We start from the raw sequence: 22,268 nt of genomic DNA on the forward strand, positions 1-22,268 counted from the left end.
CTGTACAGCCAATACACAGATTGCCACACTAGCCAGATGAAACCTGTACAGTTAACACATGGTTAGCCAACTACATTCTATAATCTCAACTTTAACCTTCTCCTGATATCTATAAAAGGAATGTTGTATTGTCATGAGCATAATTTATAAATATCCTTTTCATAATAGTATCTTTGTTTGTCAATGTATCACTGACTATAAAGAGACAGTGGCTTTCTTTGTTATTGTATCATTGAACAAAAATAAATGGTGACTTTGTCTGACAGCATGCAACTGACAACAAGTAAATAGAGGCTGTGTTTTTTAACAACAGAATAAATTTGTGTAACAAGAACTGCTGTAAACATAAAGTTCAGTGTGTGTGAAAACATCCATGTTCTTAGAAGACTGATTTAATCTTTCATTATTTACATTTTAGCATACAAGCATAAACATTAAGCCCAGTTCAGAAGGTTTCTAATAAAATAAAATTGTTTTTTTGCAGTTATACTTCTCATCAAGGGTTACTCTACTTGGCTGGACGTTTAGCGCCTGATTACGCATCACTTGTACAGATATTTTCAGAGGTTTGATGTCATTGTAGCTGCTTTTGTGTTAATATTTAGAACTATTAATTTCTGCATTTTTCCTTCACTCACCAGTTACTGAGTTCTTTCTGCTAATGCCCCAACTAGTACAGCTGTAAGTCTATGGATTTTTCAACGCTAAAATCAGGGATTCAATTTTCTTCAGTGGGCTCAGCAGATAGCCTGATGTGGCTTTGCTGTAAGAAAACACACATGCTCTTCCTGCTAAAATACTGATGGGGAACAATTCATGTTGAACCATAAATATTAGTTTCAAATCATGTGTATTTTCAAGATTACAACCTTTAAGAATTGAATTATTTAATAATTACAGCCTGTGATCGTTTATTTCCAGAAAGAAAAGATTAGGTTTTTGAAGTAAGATTACATTTCTCATTTCATACATAGAAAATAATTTTAACTTCAACCACAGAAAATTGTTGAAAAGCAAGAAACATCATAAGAAGTTTTCTTAGTGTTTTAGGTTTCACATCAGAGTATTCCTTTTGTTTAGATCTCGGAAAGAGTATTCCTTTTGTTTAGATCTCGCAGAGTATTCCTTTGTTTAGATCACGGCAGAGTATTCCTTTAGTTTAGATCACGGCAGAGTATTCCTTTTGTTTAGATCACGGCAGAGTATTCCTTTTGTTTAGATCACGGCAGAGTATTCCTTTTGTTTAGATCACGGCAGAGTATTCCTTTTGTTTAGATCACGGCAGAGTATTCCTTTTGTTTAGATCTCGCAGAGTATTCCTTTGTTTAGATCTCGGCAGAGTATTCCTTTTGTTTAGATCTCGCAGAGTATTCCTTTTGTTTAGATCTCGGCAGAGTATTCCTTTGTTTAGATCTCGCAGAGTATTCCTTTTGTTTAGATCTCGGCAGAGTATTCCTTTTGTTTAGATCACGGCAGAGTATTCCTTTTGTTTAGATCACGGCAGGGCATTCCTTTTGTTTAGATCACGGCAGGGCATTCCTTTTGTTTGGATCACGTCAGGGCATTCCTTTGTTTGGATCACGCCAGAGTATTCCTTTTGTTTAGATCTCGGCAGAGTATTCCTTTGTTTAGATCACGGCAGAGTATTCCTTTTGTTTAGATCACGGCAGGGCATTCCTTTTGTTTAGATCCGCGGCAGGGCATTCCTTTTGTTTAGATCACGGCAGGGCATTCCTTTTGTTTGGATCACGTCAGGGCATTCCTTTTGTTTGGATCCGTCAGAGTATTCCTTTTGTTTAGATCTTGGATAATTCATGTGTAAAACTTTATAAAATACAAAACCACTTTTGGTATCACTTCATATTTTCTATTTTGTATAATAATACATGAATTACACAATAACTAATATAAGGTTCTTCTGATATTGAAATAAACTTCGAGAAGTTTTATACAAAACTGTTTGTACACAAAATAAAATTGACTGAAAATATGGAAAACTTTACCAGTCACATGTAGTTCATCTCAGGGTTACTTTGTACAAATGTTCTTTGAAGTGAAAAATGAAATCTGTGTAATTAAAGCACAAACACAATGCTCTAATTTTACTTGTTCATGTTTCTACTCACCTGTTTCATGGTATTAGTAATTCCTTACTCTATAAAACTGACAACAGATTCGTTTGTTTTAACACAGTATCTTATCTCGTATATTCTCACGTGTGAAGGCTCTTTTATGTTCCCTTTCAAATACATGAAACCCATGTAACTTCTGTTTAATCAGAATTGTCACATTTTTAAGATTTCAGTATTTCTTAGTTATTTTCATGTTGTATAAAATACTTCTGTAAGGAGTCCATTTCTCCTTTTCAAGTGTGGTCCGTGAAGAGTGCAATATTTAAATATATCTTACTTTATAATGACTAATGTACGTCATCTTCTATCTTTAGGTTAAAAAACAAGACCCTGAATTCAAACCAAAACTGTTTTGATTTTGGTTCTGGAGTTGGTTCTACAATGTGGTAAGTGTGTAAGGTGTCTAGCTGTAACTAAAGGTGTTACTGTAAACCTTTAAAGTGTGTAGCTGTAACTAAAGGTGTGACTGTAAACTTTTAAAGTGTGTAGCTGTAACTAAAGGTGTCATTGTAAACCTTTAAAGTGTGTAGCTGTAACTAAAGGTGTGATTGTAAATGTTTAAAGTGTGTAGCTGTAACTAAAGGTGTGACTGTAAACCTTTAAAGTGTGTAGCTGTATCTAAAGGTGTGACTGTAAACCTTTAAAGTGTGTAGCTGTAACTAAAGGTGTCATCGTAAACCTTTAAAGTGTGTAGCTGTAACTAAAGGTGTGATTGTAAATGTTTAAAGTGTGTAGCTGTAACTAAAGGTGTGACTGTAAACCTTTAAAGTGTGTAGCTGTATCTAAAGGTGTGACTGTAAACCTTTAAAGTGTGTAGCTGTAACTAAAGGTGTGACTGTAAACCTTTAAAGTGTGTAGCTGTAACTAAAGGTGTGACTGTAAACCTTTAAAGTGTGTAGCTGTATCTAAAGGTGTGATTGTAAACCTTTAAAGTGTGTAGCTGTAACTAAAGGTGTGATTGTAAACTTTTAAAGTGTGTAGCTGTAACTAAAGGTGTTACTGTAAACCTTTAAAGTGTGTAGCTGTAACTAAAGGTGTGACTGTAAACCTTTAAAGTGTGTAGCTGTAACTAAACTAAACTAAACTAAAGTGGAAGGGTTCAGTTTAGAGAGAGAGAAATCAGAAGAGTTCTCTCTCAACTGGGGTGTTCAGGAACTTTGTAGTTCCTCTTCTGTCCCCTTTAAGTGGATTGTTATTAAGATTAAGTGGTGGTTTTTTTTTATATTATTATTTTATTAAATTAATTATCATTATTATTCTTTTTTTTGGGTGGAGAATGTCTCACTAAATGTTCTTTTGGGTGGAGGCAAAGGCAGCAGTGGAAAGAAGGCGGGACCTGTCCCAAAAGGAAAAAGTTGGGCAGATGTGAACATGAATGTAATTCATTCAAATTCAGATCAAATCAAGCGGCCCGATTCTGGGTCTGGCAAAAGGTTGCCTAGGCTGGGATCTAGAAATCCAATGCCTGAAGATTTTGATGTGTGGGGAAACGGGAGTGCCCGAAAAACCCACTTTCACGAGATAGGCGAAAGTTTTGCCTGTCGTGGTGCCCTGTACCTGAAAAAAAAAAGAATTCATGTTAAAAACATAGATTTTATTTATTTAGATTCTTTGTTGAGTGGATTGTGATTCTTGAAATATGTTGTAAGGTGATATGTATTTTGTTGGTGCACTTGATAATTTGTGTAGTGATGCCGTTAGTTTGTTTCTATTTTCTGCTTTTAGATAATATTTGAGAGACAGTTCTGTTATTCTATCTCTTATAGTTGGTAAATTACTAATTTGGTGTAGATAATTTGTTGGCGTAAAAGATGGTAAACTGAATGCAGATTTTAATATTTTGTTTTGTTGCACTTGGATTTTTTTGGAGTGTGTTGTTTGACATATTGTATGTTACTTGACATCCGTACTCTATTAGTGGACGGATGTAAACCTTGTATGTTTGTATAATGGTGTTCGCGCGCATTTGATTGTTTACCAGTTATAGTCTTTAGATATGAAATCCTTTTACTGATTGATGAGTGTATATTGTTTATGTGTTTTTTCCATGTTAGTTTTGTGTCGAAAGTGGCGCTAAAGCAATGTGATGTTTTGCTCATGTTAATGGTTGTGTTTCCAAGTGATAGTTTTATTTTTCTAGATTTTTCTTTGCTTCTTTAGTTTTCTATAGAAGGTGATTGCTTGTGTTTTTGTGTTTTTTTACACCTGTAACTAAAGGTGTGACTGTAAACCTTTAAAGTGTGTAGCTGTATCTAAAGGTGTGACTGTAAACCTTTAAAGTGTGTAGCTGTATCTAAAGGTGTGACTGTAAACCTTTAAAGTGTGTAGCTGTATCTAAAGGTGTGACTGTAAACCTTTAAAGTGTGTAGCTGTAACTAAAGGTGTGATTGTAAACCTTTAAAGTGTGTAGCTGTAACTAAAGGTGTGACTGTAAACCTTTAAAGTGTGTAGCTGTAACTAAAGGTGTGAGTGTAAACCTTTAAAGTGTGTAGCTGTAACTAAAGGTGTGATTGTAAACTTTTAAAGTGTGTAGCTGTAACTAAAGGTGTGACTGTAAACCTTTAAAGTGTGTAGCTGTATCTAAAGGTGTGACTGTAAACCTTTAAAGTGTGTAGCTGTATCTAAAGGTGTGACTGTAAACCTTTAAAGTGTGTAGCTGTAACTAAAGGTGTGATTGTAAACCTTTAAAGTGTGTAGCTGTAACTAAAGGTGTGACTGTAAACCTTTAAAGTGTGTAGCTGTAACTAAAGGTGTGATTGTAAACCTTTAAAGTGTGTAGCTGTAACTAAAGGTGTGATTGTAAACTTTTAAAGTGTGTAGCTGTAACTAAAGGTGTGACTGTAAACCTTTAAAGTGTGTAGCTGTAACTAAAGGTGTGATTGTAAACCTTTAAAGTGTGTAGCTGTAACTAAAGGTGTGATTGTAAACTTTTAAAGTGTGTAGTTGTAACTAAAGGTGTTACTGTAAACCTTAAAAGTGTGTAGCTGTAACTAAAGGTGTGACTGTAAACCTTTAAAGTGTGTACCTGTAACTAAAGGTGTGATTGTAAACCTTTAAAGTGTGTAGCTGTAACTAAAGGTGTGATTGTAAACCTTTAAAGTGTGTAGCTGTATCTAAAGGTGTGATTGTAAACCTTTAAAGTGTGTAGCTGTATCTAAAGGTGTGACTGTAAACCTTTAAAGTGTGTAGCTGTAACTAAAGGTGTGATTGTAAACCTTTAAAGTGTGTAGCTGTAACTAAAGGTGTGACTGTAAACCTTTAAAGTGTGTAGCTGTAACTAAAGGTGTGACTGTAAACTTTTAAAGTGTGTAGCTGTAACTAAAGGTGTGACTGTAAACCTTTAAAGTGTGTAGCTGTAACTAAAGGTGTGATTGTAAACTTTTAAAGTGTGTACCTGTAACTAAAGGTGTGATTGTAAACTTTTAAAGTGTGTAGCTGTAACTAAAGGTGTGACTGTAAATGTTTAAAGTGTGTAGCTGTAACTAAAGGTGTGATTGTAAACTTTTAAAGTGTGTAGCTGTAACTAAAGGTGTGATTGTAAACCTCTAAAGTGTGTAGCTGTAACTAAAGGTGTGATTGTAAACCTCTAAAGTTTGTAGCTGTAACTAAAGGTTTAATCCAGCATGGGAAGCAGTAGTCCTTTCGATCCAATCCTTAAGAAGGTTCTGAGTACCAAATGTTGTAACTAAAGCTTTAATTAGTCCTTTAGGTTAATTTCTTACAAAGATTCTGTGTTCCAACGTTTTATACCTCAGTAGTTCAGTTTGTGCCTGTAGGATAAGAAATGTTAGAAGAGAGATTTCAAGTGCATTTCAAATAGTTTTAAAAAATGTAACTGCATGTTAAACATTTTACTTAGACATAAGTGAGGAGATTTGTATGTTTTACTTCTGTTTCACTTTTTGTATATACTGAACTATAAAGGCAACATACTGTTCTTTCATTTATTTACACATCAGTTTTTTTATTAAGTTAATTAACTGGATTCTCTACGTTTTTAGGGCAGCTAATTCAGCATGGGGAGAATCGATAGGAGAGTACTTTTGTGTGGACGTATCAAGTAACATGAATAATTTAGCTCACCTTTTGGTTCAAGGCAAGTTTGATTCTGTAGTATGTTACAACAACTGTTACTGTACAGTTTGATTCTATAGTATGTTACAACAACTGTTACTGTACAGTTTGATTCTATAGTATGTTACAACAACTGTTACTGTACAGTTTGATTCTATAGTATGTTACAACAACTGTTACTGTACAGTTTGATTCTATAGTATGTTACAACAACTGTTTCTGTACAGTTTGATTCTATTGTATGTTACAACAACTGTTACTTTACAGTTTGATTCTATAGTATGTTACAACTGTTACTGTACAGTTTGATTCTATAGTATGTTACAACAACTGTTACTGTACAGTTTGATTCTATTGTATGTTACAACAACTGTTACTTTACAGTTTGATTCTATAGTATGTTACAACAACTGTTACTGTACAGTTTGATTCTATTGTATGTTACAACAACTGTTACTTTACAGTTTGATTCTATAGTATGTTACAACAACTGTTACTGTACAGTTTGATTCTATTGTATGTTACAACAACTGTTACTTTACAGTTTGATTCTATAGTATGTTACAACAACTGTTACTGTACAGTTTGATTCTATTGTATGTTACAACAACTGTTACTTTACAGTTTGATTCTATAATATGTTACAACAACTGTTACTGTACAGTTTGATTCTATAGTATGTTACAACAACTGTTACTTTACAGTTTGATTCTATTGTATGTTACAACAACTGTTACTTTACAGTTTGATTCTATTGTATGTTACAACAACTGTTACTTTACAGTTTGATTCTATTGTATGTTACAACAACTGTTACTGTACAGTTTGATTCCATTGTATGTTTCAACAACTGTTACTGTACAGTCACTGCGTATTGTATGTTACAACAACTGTGACTGTACAGTCGCTGGATATTGTATGTTATAAAAACTGTTACTGTACAATCACTGTATTATCCGTTTTTGTGACCAAAAATAACTGTCACTTACCTAGTTATTAGTTTATGTTTACTGCAGTATAAAGTTAAAATCTGTAGTTTGATTCCCCTTGGTGAACATGCACAGATAGCCATTGTGTAGCTTTGTGCTATTTCAACATTACAGCTTGTGCATTGAGTTATTAATTTTTTTTCTTCATCACAACATGAAGTCTAGTGAATAAAAGATGAAGTAGAGATCTGATCCATTTCTTTGTTACTTCTCATGTATTAGACTAGTTTTAGTGAACTTATGGTTCATTAGTGAAATTCACATTTTGGTGATGAAAAACGATTAGAAATTAATTCGAGAACAGTCAGTCCAGAGAGTAGTAATGGAAAATGAACTGTGACTGTACTTCATTTATTGAAGTACCCGATGTATTTGATGTTTTTTCTGGTGCATACAAGATTATACATGGTTTATATGAAGAACTCTTCAAGTGGAAAGAAAAGCTACTGAGAGTGGAAAGTTGAACAATAATTTGTTGATTAAAATATTTTGTTCCTGGAAATTATTTTCCACCAATTAGTTAGTTACAGGTATTAAGTGTAATCTGTCTCTCTGTTAACTACCTTTTAAGATTTAATCCGACAGGTATTAAGTGTAATCTGTCTCTCTGTTAACTACCTTTTTAAGATTTAATCCAACAGGTATTAAGTGTAATCTGTCTCTCTGTTAACTACTTTTTAAGATTTAATCCAACAGGTATTAAGTGTAATCTGTTAACTACTTTTTTAGAGATTTAATCCAACAGGTATTAAGTGTAATCTGTTAACTACTTTTTTAAGATTTAATCCAACAGGTATTAATTGTAATCTGTCTCTGTTAACTACCTTTTTAAGATTTAATCCAACAGGTATTAAGTGTAATCTGTCTCTCTGTTAACTACTTTTTTAAGATTTAATCCAACAGGTATTAAGTGTAATCTGTCTCTCTGTTAACTACTTTTTTAAGATTTAATCCAACAGGTATTAAGTGTAATCTGTGTCTCTGTTAACTACTTTTAAGATTTAATCCAACAGGTATTAAGTGTAATCTGTTAACTACTTTTTAGAGATTTAATCCAACAGGTATTAAGTGTAATCTGTTAACTACTTTTTAGAGATTTAATCCAACAGGTATTAAGTGTAATCTGTTAACTACTTTTTTAGAGATTTAATCCAACAGGTATTAAGTGTAATCTGTTAACTACTTTTTTAGAGATTTAAACCAACAGGTATTAAGTGTAATCTGTTAACTACTTTTTTAGAGATTTAATCCATAGCAATTTGCCATTACTTATTAGCAGATTTATATACAATGGTGTATTAATGGGAAGATAGATGGGGCTGCTGACCAAAGGTCTTGAGATAACTGGAGGCCCCAAAACTCGAGGCAAGGATACTGTATGTAAAGGTTATTAGAAAGTAAATGCTTTTCTTTTAAATTGGAAGTACTGTTTTAAATTTTAGTATAGTTATCAACAAGTAACCTTCTTTCAAGGAAGATTTATGTTACTAAAATAGGATAAACAGTTACAAATGTTCGTTTACAAAAAAACTGGAATTATATACATATGTAAACCAAGGTGTACATTTAACCATGAAATGACACTGGTCTTCTACCACAAAATAATATACTTCAAGAAGCTCCATATTTTACAGTCTCAGGGCCACAAAATGTCCTAATCCAACACTTTATATATGAATTTGTATTCATTTTAAAACAGTTTCAAATTGATTCGGATTTATATCTGTTTGTTTAGGTGGAGATGTGAATGGCAGGATGTTTATGAATGGTATATATTTCAGACAGTTCTTGCCTGCTTCTAATGAGGTGAGGAGAGCTTTGTTTAATTGTAAATGTCATTATATGGTTACACATGGAGGATGACTTGCCAGTTCATGCCGATTCACACAAAATTGCGAAGTATCAAATCGACATCAACTATTAAAGTAAATAACAAATGTGTATTTAACTCTCGAGTCTTAGCTTGTTGGGTACTTACTGTATGGAGAACAATCCACGGTTCAGCAATGCTAACGGTAACTCGATTTTATTGACTCATCCTCACAACAGTTCAGTTGGTAAGATTTTGTTAAGATATGAAGAATGACATAATTCAAATAAATTAATTATTTAATGAAACATCTTTTCATTGTAGATACTTGCACTCAGACTCTGAATATTTTAAGTGGCGTCATCAACATATGGTGAAGTGTAAAATTTTGAAATTAAGAAAGGGAAAAATATACATCTTTTAAATTTTTGTTAAATAATCTCAAATATCTCCTTTTGTTCATATTTTTAATTACAAGTTTTTGCTTTTTTGATTTTCCTTTTCTATCCTTTAGCATTATTATTTATTGTGACACACGCATGTAATGTACTCGGACAATATCATTGTTTAGGTCGGCAAAGACACTTTAGTTTTCTAATTATGATCACATTTTACGCTAAGCCTAATGAACTGAGGCAAACTGTTTTTATTACGTTTAATAATTTTTGTAAATATTTTTAGTTTTTATTTTAAAACAAAAATAATTAATATTGAAACCTAAAACCTCAATACTATTAATTGTCTGTTTAACTAACATATTTCTAGATAATAAGTAAGTTATAAGGACATGTACAGCAACAGTACCAAAAGTGGTTTCAAGAGCTTTCATGGAGTTCTGCTGCCAAAGTTGAAAACAACCAACAGAAATTTGAACTTTAAAATCCACTCTTTCTGTGCAGAAACTGGGTTTGGTTTTTGTCAAGAGTTCCCAAGAGCTTTATTTTCTTTGAATTCTCCCTGAGGAAATTGAAACAAGGATATATAACTAGAACAATCAGCCTAGTTTCTGTCTACACATAAGATGAATTACTTAAGTTACAGAGACCTAAAGCTAAGACTTGTAAATTATCATGCATTACTGTACAACAAAACCAAAGATTATAAGTTTTTGTTTTTTTTCGTAGTTTCTTTCAAAACATGGGGTTAATTAAAACATTTATTATCGTAATTAATATTTATTGTTGATGTCTCATTCAGAGATGGGACACATTCTAGTGCTTAATTGTGAGTGACGGTTGGTTGTTTCCTTCCAATTTTCTATTAAATTCGGACAATTGCATCGTTACAACAGTGACTCCAAAACACTGCTATTTTGTTAAAATTAGAAATTGGTACAATTAATGGTTGCTTTATCGGATCAGTATTATGCAAATATTGCAAAAAAGGTATAATAACAGAAGTCACCGAGTTGAAATATTGGTCATCAAGATACTAAGGCTGACTGGACATTTATGTTTGTAACTTGTTCTACATACCTCCTAAGTACCTTCTGTCAGTCTCTTTTGTTCTTTAGAGAACGTACGATAGTGACTTTCTGCTACAGTCTCCTTGAACAACCTTCTGCCAATATTTTCTATTCCTTAGAGAACGTCGACATAGTGACTTCCTGCTACAGTCTCCTTGAACAACCTTCTGCCAATATTTTTTATTCCTTAGAGAACGTCACGATATAGTGACTTCCTGCTACAGTCTTCTTGAACAACCTTCTGTCAATATTTTTATTCCTAAGAGAACGTCACGACATAGTGACTTCCTGCTACAGTCTCCTTGAACAACCTTCTGTCAATATTTTTTATTCCTAAGAGAGTGTATGACATAGTGACTTCCTGCTACAGTCTCCTTGAACAACCTTCTGCCAATATTTTTTATTCCTTAGAGAACGTACGACATAGTGACTTCCTGCTACAGTCTCCTTGAACAACCTTCTGTCAATATTTTTTATTCCTAAGAGAGCGTATGACATAATGACTTCCTGCTACAGTCTCCTTGAACAACCTTCTGTCAATATTTTTTATTCCTAAGAGAGCGTATGACATAATGACTTCCTGCTACAGTCTCCTTGAACAACCTTCGGTCAATATTTTTTATTCCTTAGAGAACATATGACATAGTGACTTCCTGCTACAGTCTTCTTGAACAACCTTCTGTCAATATTTTTATTCCTAAGAGAACATATGACATAGTGACTTCCTGCTACAGTCTCCTTGAACAACCTTCTGTCAATATTTTTTATTCCTTAGAGAACGTCTGATATAGTGACTTCCTGCTACAGTCTCCTTGAACAACCTTCTGTCAATATTTTTTATTCCTAAGAGAACATATGACATAGTGACTTCCTGCTACAGTCTCCTTGAACAACCTTCTGTCAATATTTTTTATTCCTTAGAGAACATATGACATAGTGACTTCCTGCTACAGTCTCCTTGAACAACCTTCTGTCAATATTTTTTATTCCTTAGAGAATGTACGATATAGTGACTTTCTGCTACAGTCTCCTTGAACAACCTTCTGTCAATATTTTTTATTCCTTAGAGAACGTACAATATAGTGACTTCCTGCTACAGTCTCCTTGAACAACCTTCTGTCAATATTTTTTATTCCTAAGAGAACATATGACATAGTGACTTCCTGCTACAGTCTCCTTGAACAACCTTCTGTCAATATTTTTTATTCCTTAGAGAATGTAATGATATAGTGACTTTCTGCTACAGTCTCCTTGAACAACCTTCTGTGAATATTTTTTATTCCTTAGAGAACGTCACGATATAGTGACTTCCTGCTACAGTCTCCTTGAACAACCTTCTGTGAATATTTTTTATTCCTTAGAGAACGTCACGATATAGTGACTTCCTGCTACAGTCTTCTTGAACAACCTTCTGTCAATATTTTTATTCCTAAGAGAACGTATGACATAGTGACTTCCTGCTACAGTCTCTTTGAACAACCTTCTGTCAATATTTTTTATTCCTTAGAGAATGTACGATATAGTGACTTCCTGCTACAGTCTCTTTGAACAACCTTCTGTCAATATTTTTTATTCCTTAGAGAATGTACGATATAGTGACTTCCTGCTACAGTCTCTTTGAACAACCTTCTGTCAATATTTTTTATTCCTTAGAGAATGCGATATAGTGACTTCTTGCTACAGTCTCCTTGAACAACCTTCTCTCAAGGATAGGTTAAACCTCATCGATCGACTGTGGGCAAAGACTGTGGATATGCTGGTAAGTATGACTTCAGTATGAGTTGCAGAGTCAGATAAAAAGTGATGGAATTATGGGTAATCTTGTATTCAAATAAGTGGGATAAGTTTTGTTAGACAAATTCGTGTATGACTGAAAAACTGTTTCTGTACATGTTTTTTTAATAATATTTTAAGTTCATAAACGTAAGTTATCATTGCTAAAATTGTTTCTTTAAATCAATAAAATTTCAAACTTCAAGGTACTTTACTGTTAAACTTTATGTGGTTCAGATATTTTTAAGTAAGAATTATTGATTTGTTAGATCTGGAGAGAGGTGGCTGTAATTTATGTGTTGTGTTTACTATTTATGCACGAGCAGGTGATTGTAGAAAATGGCACCAAGGCAGGTCACACCGTTGTTCTTGAAGCTAGAGATCGTATTCTTCAGGTGAGAATGATTTGTGTAGTTATTATAATCGCAGCTTTCCTTGTTCTTGAAGACTGGGGCCATGATATAGTACCGAGATATTTTCATGAACAATATGTAATTTTATCTAAAGTTTACAAGATGATTAAGTGTATCAGACTGTTATAAAGAGCAATGAACTTTAACTTGTGGGTTGATTCATTTGTTTATGCCTACAAGAAAAAAGTTGATTTATTTCTACTTTTCACTGGACAAGGTTTAATGTTTGACCAGTGTTAATAACGGTTCATGGCTAGCAGTGTCTTTCATTTGTTACTGTACTTCCTTGACCAATATACTGACAACTACAATAGAAAAGTTTAGTTTAACACTTGTTTCTCATCTGGCTCCCTGCATGGACAACATGTCCACACATTATTTACTCGTAAAGCATTCTTCATATCACTTATGATTTTCACTGAACTTGAGTGGTACGATAAATGCATCATGTAACAAGGACTGTTGAGAAGTGATGTATATTGTACTATAGGTGTACATATGATGTAGGTGTTAATTTAGTATGAGTGTTCTAGAGAGAGTCAAATCTGAAAAACCCTCAAGTAATAGAAATGTTACCAACAGAACAGTGAGTTTGTAGGGAAAACAATAATAATTTAGAAATATTTTGTTGCAGAAGTAAATCAAAATTATTGTTCATGTATGTGATTTGTATTTTAGAAGCAAGATCTATTTTGTTGAAATAACAATACCACCAGAAGCAGTATAGTTTTCATAAAAACAAATTATTTTCACTCGCCTTGTATTTCACATGTGATAGTAAACAACTGTTGATGTTTTTTGTTTTAGAAAAATGTAGACAAAGAAGAAAAACCATGTGTTTTAGCTCCAGTAAGTTTTAGTTTCTTTTTTCTTCAAGTGGTTAAGTAGGCTTAAGGTATTGAATGTACTATGACACTAATTAAATTAGGGACTCCAGTAAGTTTTAGTTTCTTTTTTCTTCAAGTGGTTAAGTAGGCTTAAGGTATTGAATGTACTATGACACTAATTAAATTAGGGACTCCAGTAAGTTTTAGTTTCTTTTTTCTTCAAGTGGTTAAGTAGGCTTAAGGTATTGAATGTACTATGACACTAATTAAATTAGGGACTCCAGTAAGTTTTAGTTTCTTTTTTCTTCAAGTGGTTAAGTAGGCTTAAGGTATTGAATGTACTATGACACTAATTAAATTAGGGACTCCAGTAAGTTTTAGTTTCTTTTTTCTTCAAGTGGTTAAGTAGGCTTAAGGTATTGAATGTACTATGACACTAATTAAATTAGGGGCTCCAGTAAGTTTTAGTTTATTTTTTTCTTAAAGTGGTTAAGTAGGCTTAAGGTATTGAACTTACTATGACACTAATTAAATCAGGGGCTCCAGTATTGTTTCCCTACCCCCAATATTTTATTGACAACAGTTTTTGTTTTTACTTGGCTTCCTTTCGCAGTCAACCAATTTGACTAGTTGATATTATAGGAGACTATAGTTCTGTGGCAAATTCTAAACTTTATGCCTTTATTAACTGCTTTGTGTGTCTTACAGTTTCCTAGAACACAAAGTAATTTAATTTTTATTCTGTGTGCTTCTCTAAGTGTAGCACAGTACTTGTTACTCTATAAAATTGTTTAACAATGTCTTAAAGCATTTCTGTGGATTGTCAGGCAACTTCTATTAATTTATGACTGCCCCCTCATATTTTATACATTGTAATGTGCCTATATAGAACACCAGTGTTAATTAAACATAATTTTATCAGCATATTTGTTGAAACATGGTTTTCTTCATGTAGTGTCCACATAACACAGAGTGTCCAGTGGCGTACAGCAAAATTCCCTGTAACTTTGAAGTCTCATATCTTCCTCTTCTGAATAATAAGGTACGTAATTTACTATTTAATCACGGTCTGTGTTTTGTTTTTAATAATTTTGTTACTCGAGTAAGGTGTACCCCAAGATACTTGGGTAAAGAATAAATATTTCATAAAGTAGGTTGAAATAGAAAGTTAGTTAATTTAAGAATTTAAATTTTAAAAACAAAACAATGTACTAAATCCTAAAAGTTATTACAGCTGAGTCAACAGTGCAGTAATACATAATTAATCATTTTTAATATTTTTTCATTAATGAACATAATAATTAATTACTACAACACATAGCATCTTGATGTGTACCCTTGTAATATATACCATAACTTAACTCACTTGTAAAAACAAAGTGAGGAGTACACAAGAAACTATATTTGTTAGGTGAGACAAGACATAGATGATGAAGTTTGGGAAACACTGTCCTAACATATTCTGATAGGGATACATGGAATACATTTCTGTTCAGGATTAATTTATCAAATGTTTGGGTATTAACAGTCATTTAATGGGAGAGTTGCAGTGTTTAAAAGATATACACTGACATAAAGTGATTAGGAGATTATGAAACTTTATTATTATTAACATTACAGTAATTTTTAACTGAAGTTAACATTATATTGTGTTTAGTAATGGAGAAATACGAAGATCAGTGACTTGAAGTCAGTATCTCTTGGAAATATTTTTGATAGTTTTAAACCAATGAGGTAAATACAAACAAAATGACATTTGTATTTTGTATTGTTTGCAGCTGCTGCTAACGTGTGGACATGTGAGTAATGTGATAATAGAAAGCCATTTTAGAAAATTTTACCACTGTACTTGTGAGAGAACTTAATTGAGGTTATGAACTTGTTTGAGCATAATAAGATAGAACAGTACAGTGAATGTAACAGGGTAATTTGGACTGTTTGAGAAACGTTTTCATGCATATGGCTTAGGTTTACTCATATATAAGTTAATGAATAAAATGACTAGATTTTCTGGAGTCCAAAGTGAGACACCTAATTCAGTTTAAATGTAAATATATGAAAATGATGGGTATATTACAAGGACACGACAAACCTTAACTGCAATAATAGTACGATAATATTTACCGGTGTTAATTTTGATAATGCTGGACATTTAAGTTGATTATCTCTCAAATCAGGATGTTTTTGCAGCCCCTAGTTACTGAGGGACAGTGGGACAAGCAGCTCAAAACAGTATCTCCAGTCACATTAGCTCCTCAGTGACCACATTGTTATTGTCCTTGGAATCTGTACATTAACCTGAGTTAAATGTTGAAAATGCTATTTTTAAACAGAACAGCATTCTCTCTCTTATAAAACGTAAACATTTACCATTTGTGGTTCTTTTGACTTCACTGTCCTGAAAGTGGTGTTAAAACATTCATTTTTATTTTTCAGTAAAATAGAACTTGAATATTGACCTTTGTTCATTGGTTCTGCTAATTTCATGCAAGTTTTACTGTATAAAATGCTGTGATTAAGTGACATTTATGTTAAATTTTACATGAATCATTTGTTATTATTAGTCCCATACTAGTACAGCGGTAAGTCTGTGGATTTAAAACGCTAAAATCAGGGGTTCGATTCTCCTCAGTGGACTCACCAGATAGCCCGATGTGGCTTTGCTATAAGAAGACACACATTTGTTATTAGAGACCTGTGATCAACAAAGTTATCGGCTCACACAAAACATGTTGTGTAGAAAAACTATTGGGGTAAATGTTTAGTGTTGCAGTGTTAAAACTTTGGGAAAGAAACAATAATAAATTCTACAGACCTACATAATATCTCTGCAGTTATCAGAAAAATGAATATATCTGTAATTTGTTTGTTACTCATAATTAAAAAACTATTGTTATTATTGTAGAATTTTGTGTTTGGTTTTTTTCTGGTGGAAGTTGTTACATGAGTAGAACTCTACAAGTTTTTAAACTGCATGTTTCAGACAACAGTGAAATGTAACCACAAATACTCCTATGTTGTTCTCAGGAAAGGACGAAGTGGTAAGTACCCTTGACCGAGTAGTTTTTGTTGTAACTAATACCCTTGACCGAGTTGTTTTTGTCATAACTAATACCCTTGACCGAGTTCTTTTTGTCGTAACTAATACCCTTGACCGAGTTCTTTTTGTCGTAACTAATACCCTTGACCGAGTTGTTTTTGTCATAACTAATACCCTTGACCGAGTTGTTTTTGTCATAACTAATACCCTTGACTGAGTTGTTTTTGTCATAACTAATGCCCTTGACCGAGTTGTTTTTGTCACAACTAATGCCCTTGACCAAGTTGTTTTTGTCATAACTAATGCCCTTGACATAGTTGTTTTTGTCATAACTAATGTCCTTGACATAGTTGTTTTTGTCATAACTAATACCCTTGACCGAAGTTGTTTTTTCATAACTAATGTCCTTGACATAGTTGTTTTTTTGTCATAACTAATGCCCTTGACCGAGTTCTTTTTGTCGTAATTAATACCCTTGACCGAGTTCTTTTTGTCATAACTAATACCCTTGACCGAGTTGTTTTTGTCATAACTAATACCCTTGACCGAGTTGTTTTTGTCTTAACTAATACCCTTGACTGAGTTGTTTTTCTCGTAACTAATATCCTTGATCGAGTTGTTTTTGTTGTAACTAAACAACAAATTTACTTCCTAGTTTTCGGTATTGCACTGGAAGAAATAGTGGTAAATTTTACAGAATTTGTTATATTGTCAGTGTAAAAGTGAAGTGTACCACATCAAGTAAAGTAACTATAATCGTGGTAACTGAGTGAAGCATGTCTGTAGGTTTAGGTTTTTCACTAAATATGTGCATCTGAATTTTAAAAAAGTCATTTCTTGAAATGTATTATTTTTATAAAACATCTTGGTTATGAATCACTTCTCTTACTTAAACTAACTCCAACTACAGATTAATTAGCTGAGATAATAGAATACAAGCCTGTTTTATTAATAAATTACAAAAACCAACTATGCTTGACCATTTTATTAGATCTAACCAATAACTTATTTCCAGGAAATAACTGGCCAAGAATAGTTCAACCAGTTCTTCCCAGGAGAAAACATGTTGTATGTCGAATGTGTTGTCATGATGGGCATCTCCATGAGGTCATCTTTACCAAAGCTAAACACAAAGGGTGAGTTCACTGTGTTGTAGTAACTGTATTCTTCAGTCATCTTTACCAAAGCTAAACACATCAGGTAAGTTCACTGTGTTGTAGTAACTGTGTTCTTCAGTCATCTTTACCAAAGCTAAACACATCAGGTAAGTTCACCGTGTTGTAGTAACTGTGTTCTTCAGTCGTCTTTACCAAAGCTAAACACATCAGGTAAGTTCACTGTGTTGTAGTAACTGTGTTCTTCAGTCGTCTTTACCAAAGCTAAACACATCAGGTAAGTTCACTGTGTTGTAGTAACTGTGTTCTTCAGTCATCTTTACCAAAGCTAAACACAAAAGGTAAGTTCACTGCGTTCTAGTAACTGTGTTCTTCAGTAATCTTTACCAAAGCTAAACACAAAAGGTAAGTTCACTGTGTTGTAGTAACTGTGTTCTTCAGTAATCTTTACCAAAGCTAAAAACATCAGGTAAGTTCACCGTGTTGTAGTAACTGTGTTCTTCAGTCGTCTTTACCAAAGCTAAACACATCAGGTAAGTTCACCGTGTTGTAGTAACCGTGTTCTTCAGTCATCTTTACCAAAGCTAAACACAAAAGTTATGTTCACTGTGTTGTAGTAACTGTGTTCTTCATTCATCTTTACCAAAGCTAAACACATCAGATAAGTTCAATGTGTTGTAGTAACTGTGTTCTTCAGTCATCTTTACCAAAGCTAAACACATCAGATAAGTTCACTGCGTTCTAGTAACTGTGTTCTTCAGTCGTCTTTACCAAAGCTAAACACATCAGGTAAGTTCACCGTGTTGTAGTAACTGTGTTCTTCAGTCGTCTTTACCAAAGCTAAACACATCAGGTAAGTTCACTGTGTTGTAGTAACTGTGTTCTTCATTCATCTTTACCAAAGCTGAACACAAAAGGTAAGTTCACTGTGTTGTAGTAACTGTGTTCTTCAGTAATCTTTACCAAAGCTAAACACATCAGGTAAGTTCACCGTGTTGTAGTAACTGTGTTCTTCAGTCGTCTTTACCAAAGCTAAACACATCAGGTAAGTTCACTGTGTTGTGGTAACTGTGTTCTTCAGTCGTCTTTACCAAAGCTAAACACATCAGGTAAGTTCAATGTGTTGTAGTAACTGTGTTCTTCAGTCATCTTTACCAAAGCTAAACACATCAGGTAAGTTCACTGTGTTGTAGTAACTGTGTTCTTCAGTCGTCTTTACCAAAGCTAAACACATCAGGTAAGTTCACTGTGTTGTAGTAACTGTGTTCTTCATTCATCTTTACCAAAGCTAAACACATCAGATAAGTTCACTGTGTTGTAGTAACTGTGTTCTTCAGTCATCTTTACCAAAGCTAAACACATCAGGTAAGTTCACTGTGTTGTAGTAACTGTGTTCTTCATTCATCTTTACCAAAGCTGAACACAAAAGGTAAGTTCACTGTGTTGTAGTAACTGTGTTCTTCAGTAATCTTTACCAAAGCTAAACACATCAGATAAGTTCACTGTGTTGTAGTAACTGTGTTCTTCAGTCGTCTTTACCAAAGCTAAACACATCAGGTAAGTTCACTGTGTTGTGGTAACTGTGTTCTTCAGTCGTCTTTACCAAAGCTAAACACATCAGGTAAGTTCAATGTGTTGTAGTAACTGTGTTCTTCAGTCATCTTTACCAAAGCTAAACACATCAGGTAAGTTCACTGTGTTGTAGTAACTGTGTTCTTCAGTCATCTTTACCAAAGCTGAACACATAAGGTAAGTTAATTGTGTTGTAGTAACTGTGTTCTTCAGTCGTCTTTACCAAAGCTAAACACATCAGGTAAGTTCACTGTGTTGTAGTAACTGTGTTCTTCATTCATCTTTACCAAAGCTAAACACATCAGATAAGTTCACTGCGTTCTAGTAACTGTGTTCTTCAGTCGTCTTTACCAAAGCTAAACACATCAGGTAAGTTCACCGTGTTGTAGTAACTGTGTTCTTCAGTCGTCTTTACCAAAGCTAAACACATCAGGTAAGTTCACCGTGTTGTAGTAACTGTGTTCTTCAGTCGTCTTTACCAAAGCTAAACACATCAGGTAAGTTCACTGTGTTGTAGTAACTGTGTTCTTCATTCATCTTTACCAAAGCTGAAAACAAAAGGTAAGTTCAATGTGTTGTAGTAACTGTGTTCTTCAGTCATCTTTACCAAAGCTAAAGACATCAGGTAAGTTCACTGTGTTGTAGTAACTGTGTTCTTCAGTCATCTTTACCAAAGCTGAACACAAAAGGTAAGTTCACTGTGTTGTAGTAACTGTGTTCTTCAGTCATCTTTACCAAAGCTAAACACATCAGGTAAGTTCACCGTGTTATAGTAACTGTGTTCTTCAGTCGTCTTTACGAAAGCTGAACACATCAGGTAAGTTCACTGTGTTGTAGTAACTGTGTTCTTCAGTCATCTTTACCAAAGCTAAACACATCAGGTAAGTTCACTGTGTTGTAGTAACTGTGTTCTTCATTCATCTTTACCAAAGCTGAACACAAAAGGTAAGTTCACTGTGTTGTAGTAACTGTGTTCTTCAGTAATCTTTACCAAAGCTAAACACATCAGATAAGTTCACTGTGTTGTAGTAACTGTGTTCTTCAGTCGTCTTTACCAAAGCTAAACACATCAGGTAAGTTCACTGTGTTGTGGTAACTGTGTTCTTCAGTCGTCTTTACCAAAGCTAAACACATCAGGTAAGTTCAATGTGTTGTAGTAACTGTGTTCTTCAGTCATCTTTACCAAAGCTAAACACATCAGGTAAGTTCACTGTGTTGTAGTAACTGTGTTCTTCAGTCATCTTTACCAAAGCTGAACACAAAAGGTAAGTTAATTGTGTTGTAGTAACTGTGTTCTTCAGTCGTCTTTACCAAAGCTAAACACATCAGGTAAGTTCACTGTGTTGTAGTAACTGTGTTCTTCATTCATCTTTACCAAAGCTAAACACATCAGATAAGTTCACTGCGTTCTAGTAACTGTGTTCTTCAGTCGTCTTTACCAAAGCTAAACACATCAGGTAAGTTCACCGTGTTGTAGTAACTGTGTTCTTCAGTCGTCTTTACCAAAGCTAAACACATCAGGTAAGTTCACCGTGTTGTAGTAACTGTGTTCTTCAGTCGTCTTTACCAAAGCTAAACACATCAGGTAAGTTCACTGTGTTGTAGTAACTGTGTTCTTCATTCATCTTTACCAAAGCTGAACACAAAAGGTAAGTTCAATGTGTTGTAGTAACTGTGTTCTTCAGTCATCTTTACCAAAGCTAAACACATCAGGTAAGTTCACTGTGTTGTAGTAACTGTGTTCTTCAGTCATCTTTACCAAAGCTGAACACAAAGGTAAGTTCACTGTGTTGTAGTAACTGTGTTCTTCAGTCATCTTTACCAAAGCTAAACACATCAGGTAAGTTCACCGTGTTATAGTAACTGTGTTCTTCAGTCGTCTTTACGAAAGCTGAACACATCAGGTAAGTTCACTGTGTTGTAGTAACTGTGTTCTTCAGTCATCTTTACCAAAGCTGAACACAAAAGGTAAGTTCTATTTGATTATTCTGCTTTGATGTAAAATTTGTGAATAGGTTTCACATTATCACAGTAAAATAGATCTGAAACATGACTGTATTGTATGGACAGATTTGTCACTGACACTTGAGCATCCCACAGTTGTTTGTTGACTAAAGTAGTTTTTAAATGAATACTTTATGAAGTATTATAAAGAAAACTCTCTTACCAACATACTGTATTATATACTGATTTCAGACATCTATACCGTTGTGCGTGCTAGCCAATGGGGAGACTTGTTGCCTGTAGATGTTGTCCCAGCTCCAGTGAAAGAAAGAAAATTCAAAACCTGACCTCTGATGGCAAACTATTATTAGTAATTATATCAAAAGCACAAAGCTTCTATTTGTTTAATAAACCAAGTATTCACTTCCTTCAAGAAGAGAGATTAATATAGTTTTTGTCTAACTTGTCTTTCACGTACATGTACTTGAAACTTCCATCTTTGTTTTCTGTAAAGTTAAATTTGGACTTGAACTATTACTTAACAGTGTAAATTAGTTATAAAAATTCGGTTTTTTCTTCTATCTTACTGCAGACCTACAAAGTTAAAAACTCAGTTATGTAAGAAATTGCTCCTTTAAAACTTAAGAATAAACTGTAATTATTTACCATTTCAGTATTTAAAACTGGTAATTAAAGTGTCATACGAACTCAGAGTTATCATTGAGTCAGTTTTGAAAACAGGTTGGTCACACTGTTCTCAAGTTAAGAAACTATATATTCTTGATGTCGAGATATAGAGACATAAACTAGACAGATTAAGATGTTATTTATCATTAATAAGACAAAGACAAATAGGTGATAATGGATGATACAAAGTAGCCATTGCTACTAATTTAGTGAGTTATATAATTTCAATACTTGTTATATTACTAATAAAGTTTAGAGGAACAAAAGAAACAGGTTTCTAATTCTGTCATTGGTAGTATATCATAAATTGTGCTCAGGCATGATTAGGAAAACATAAGTGATGACAAAATCCACATGAAATATGTTTTTTTGTAAAATATAGCATAACTTCTGTTCTCAAATATTGTTAACATAGAAATTGCAAAGC

At 33.5% G+C, this 22,268-nt stretch overlaps 2 protein-coding genes across 4 annotated transcripts; both read left to right on the forward strand.

The window, feature by feature from the left end:
* Positions 1-500: 500 nt before the first annotated feature.
* On the forward strand, positions 501-11,971 carry LOC143246914 (ribosome assembly protein METTL17, mitochondrial-like). 3 transcript variants are annotated; one of them, XM_076494184.1, is made up of 5 exons: positions 501-566; positions 2,447-2,518; positions 6,134-6,228; positions 8,931-9,001; positions 11,465-11,971. In XM_076494184.1, exons 2-5 carry the CDS (start codon positions 2,514-2,516, stop codon positions 11,576-11,578), a joined length of 285 nt encoding a protein of 94 aa, XP_076350299.1. In that variant the 5' UTR covers positions 501-566; positions 2,447-2,513; the 3' UTR covers positions 11,579-11,971. The 3 variants fall into 3 exon arrangements, with proteins under 3 accessions (XP_076350299.1, XP_076350300.1, XP_076350301.1); XM_076494185.1 differs by lacking the exon at positions 11,465-11,971 and adding an exon at positions 10,882-11,458; XM_076494186.1 differs by lacking the exon at positions 11,465-11,971 and adding an exon at positions 10,519-10,875.
* Positions 11,972-11,977: 6 nt separating this feature from the next.
* Positions 11,978-21,917, forward strand: LOC143246913 (ribosome assembly protein METTL17, mitochondrial-like). Its single transcript, XM_076494183.1, has 7 exons — positions 11,978-12,229; positions 12,570-12,638; positions 13,464-13,505; positions 14,439-14,525; positions 16,467-16,524; positions 17,539-17,659; positions 21,407-21,917. Exons 1-7 carry the CDS (start codon positions 12,224-12,226, stop codon positions 21,429-21,431), a joined length of 408 nt encoding a protein of 135 aa, XP_076350298.1. The 5' UTR covers positions 11,978-12,223; the 3' UTR covers positions 21,432-21,917.
* Positions 21,918-22,268: the final 351 nt, after the last annotated feature.

The sequence above is a fragment of the Tachypleus tridentatus genome, chromosome 3 (assembly GCF_004210375.1).
Source record: "Tachypleus tridentatus isolate NWPU-2018 chromosome 3, ASM421037v1, whole genome shotgun sequence".
Lineage (NCBI taxonomy): Eukaryota > Metazoa > Arthropoda > Merostomata > Xiphosura > Limulidae > Tachypleus > Tachypleus tridentatus.

Excerpts from the sequence above, each read along its gene's own strand:
- LOC143246914 (XM_076494184.1), top strand. Across the intron at positions 6,229-8,930 it reads AGCTCACCTTTTGGTTCAAG|GTGGAGATGTGAATGGCAGG; the intron begins GCAAGTTTGATT and ends CTGTTTGTTTAG. Across the intron at positions 9,002-11,464 it reads TCTTGCCTGCTTCTAATGAG|AGAATGTACGATATAGTGAC; the intron begins GTGAGGAGAGCT and ends TTTATTCCTTAG.
- LOC143246913 (XM_076494183.1), top strand. Across the intron at positions 13,506-14,438 it reads AACCATGTGTTTTAGCTCCA|TGTCCACATAACACAGAGTG; the intron begins GTAAGTTTTAGT and ends TTCTTCATGTAG. Across the intron at positions 16,525-17,538 it reads TCTCAGGAAAGGACGAAGTG|GAAATAACTGGCCAAGAATA; the intron begins GTAAGTACCCTT and ends ACTTATTTCCAG.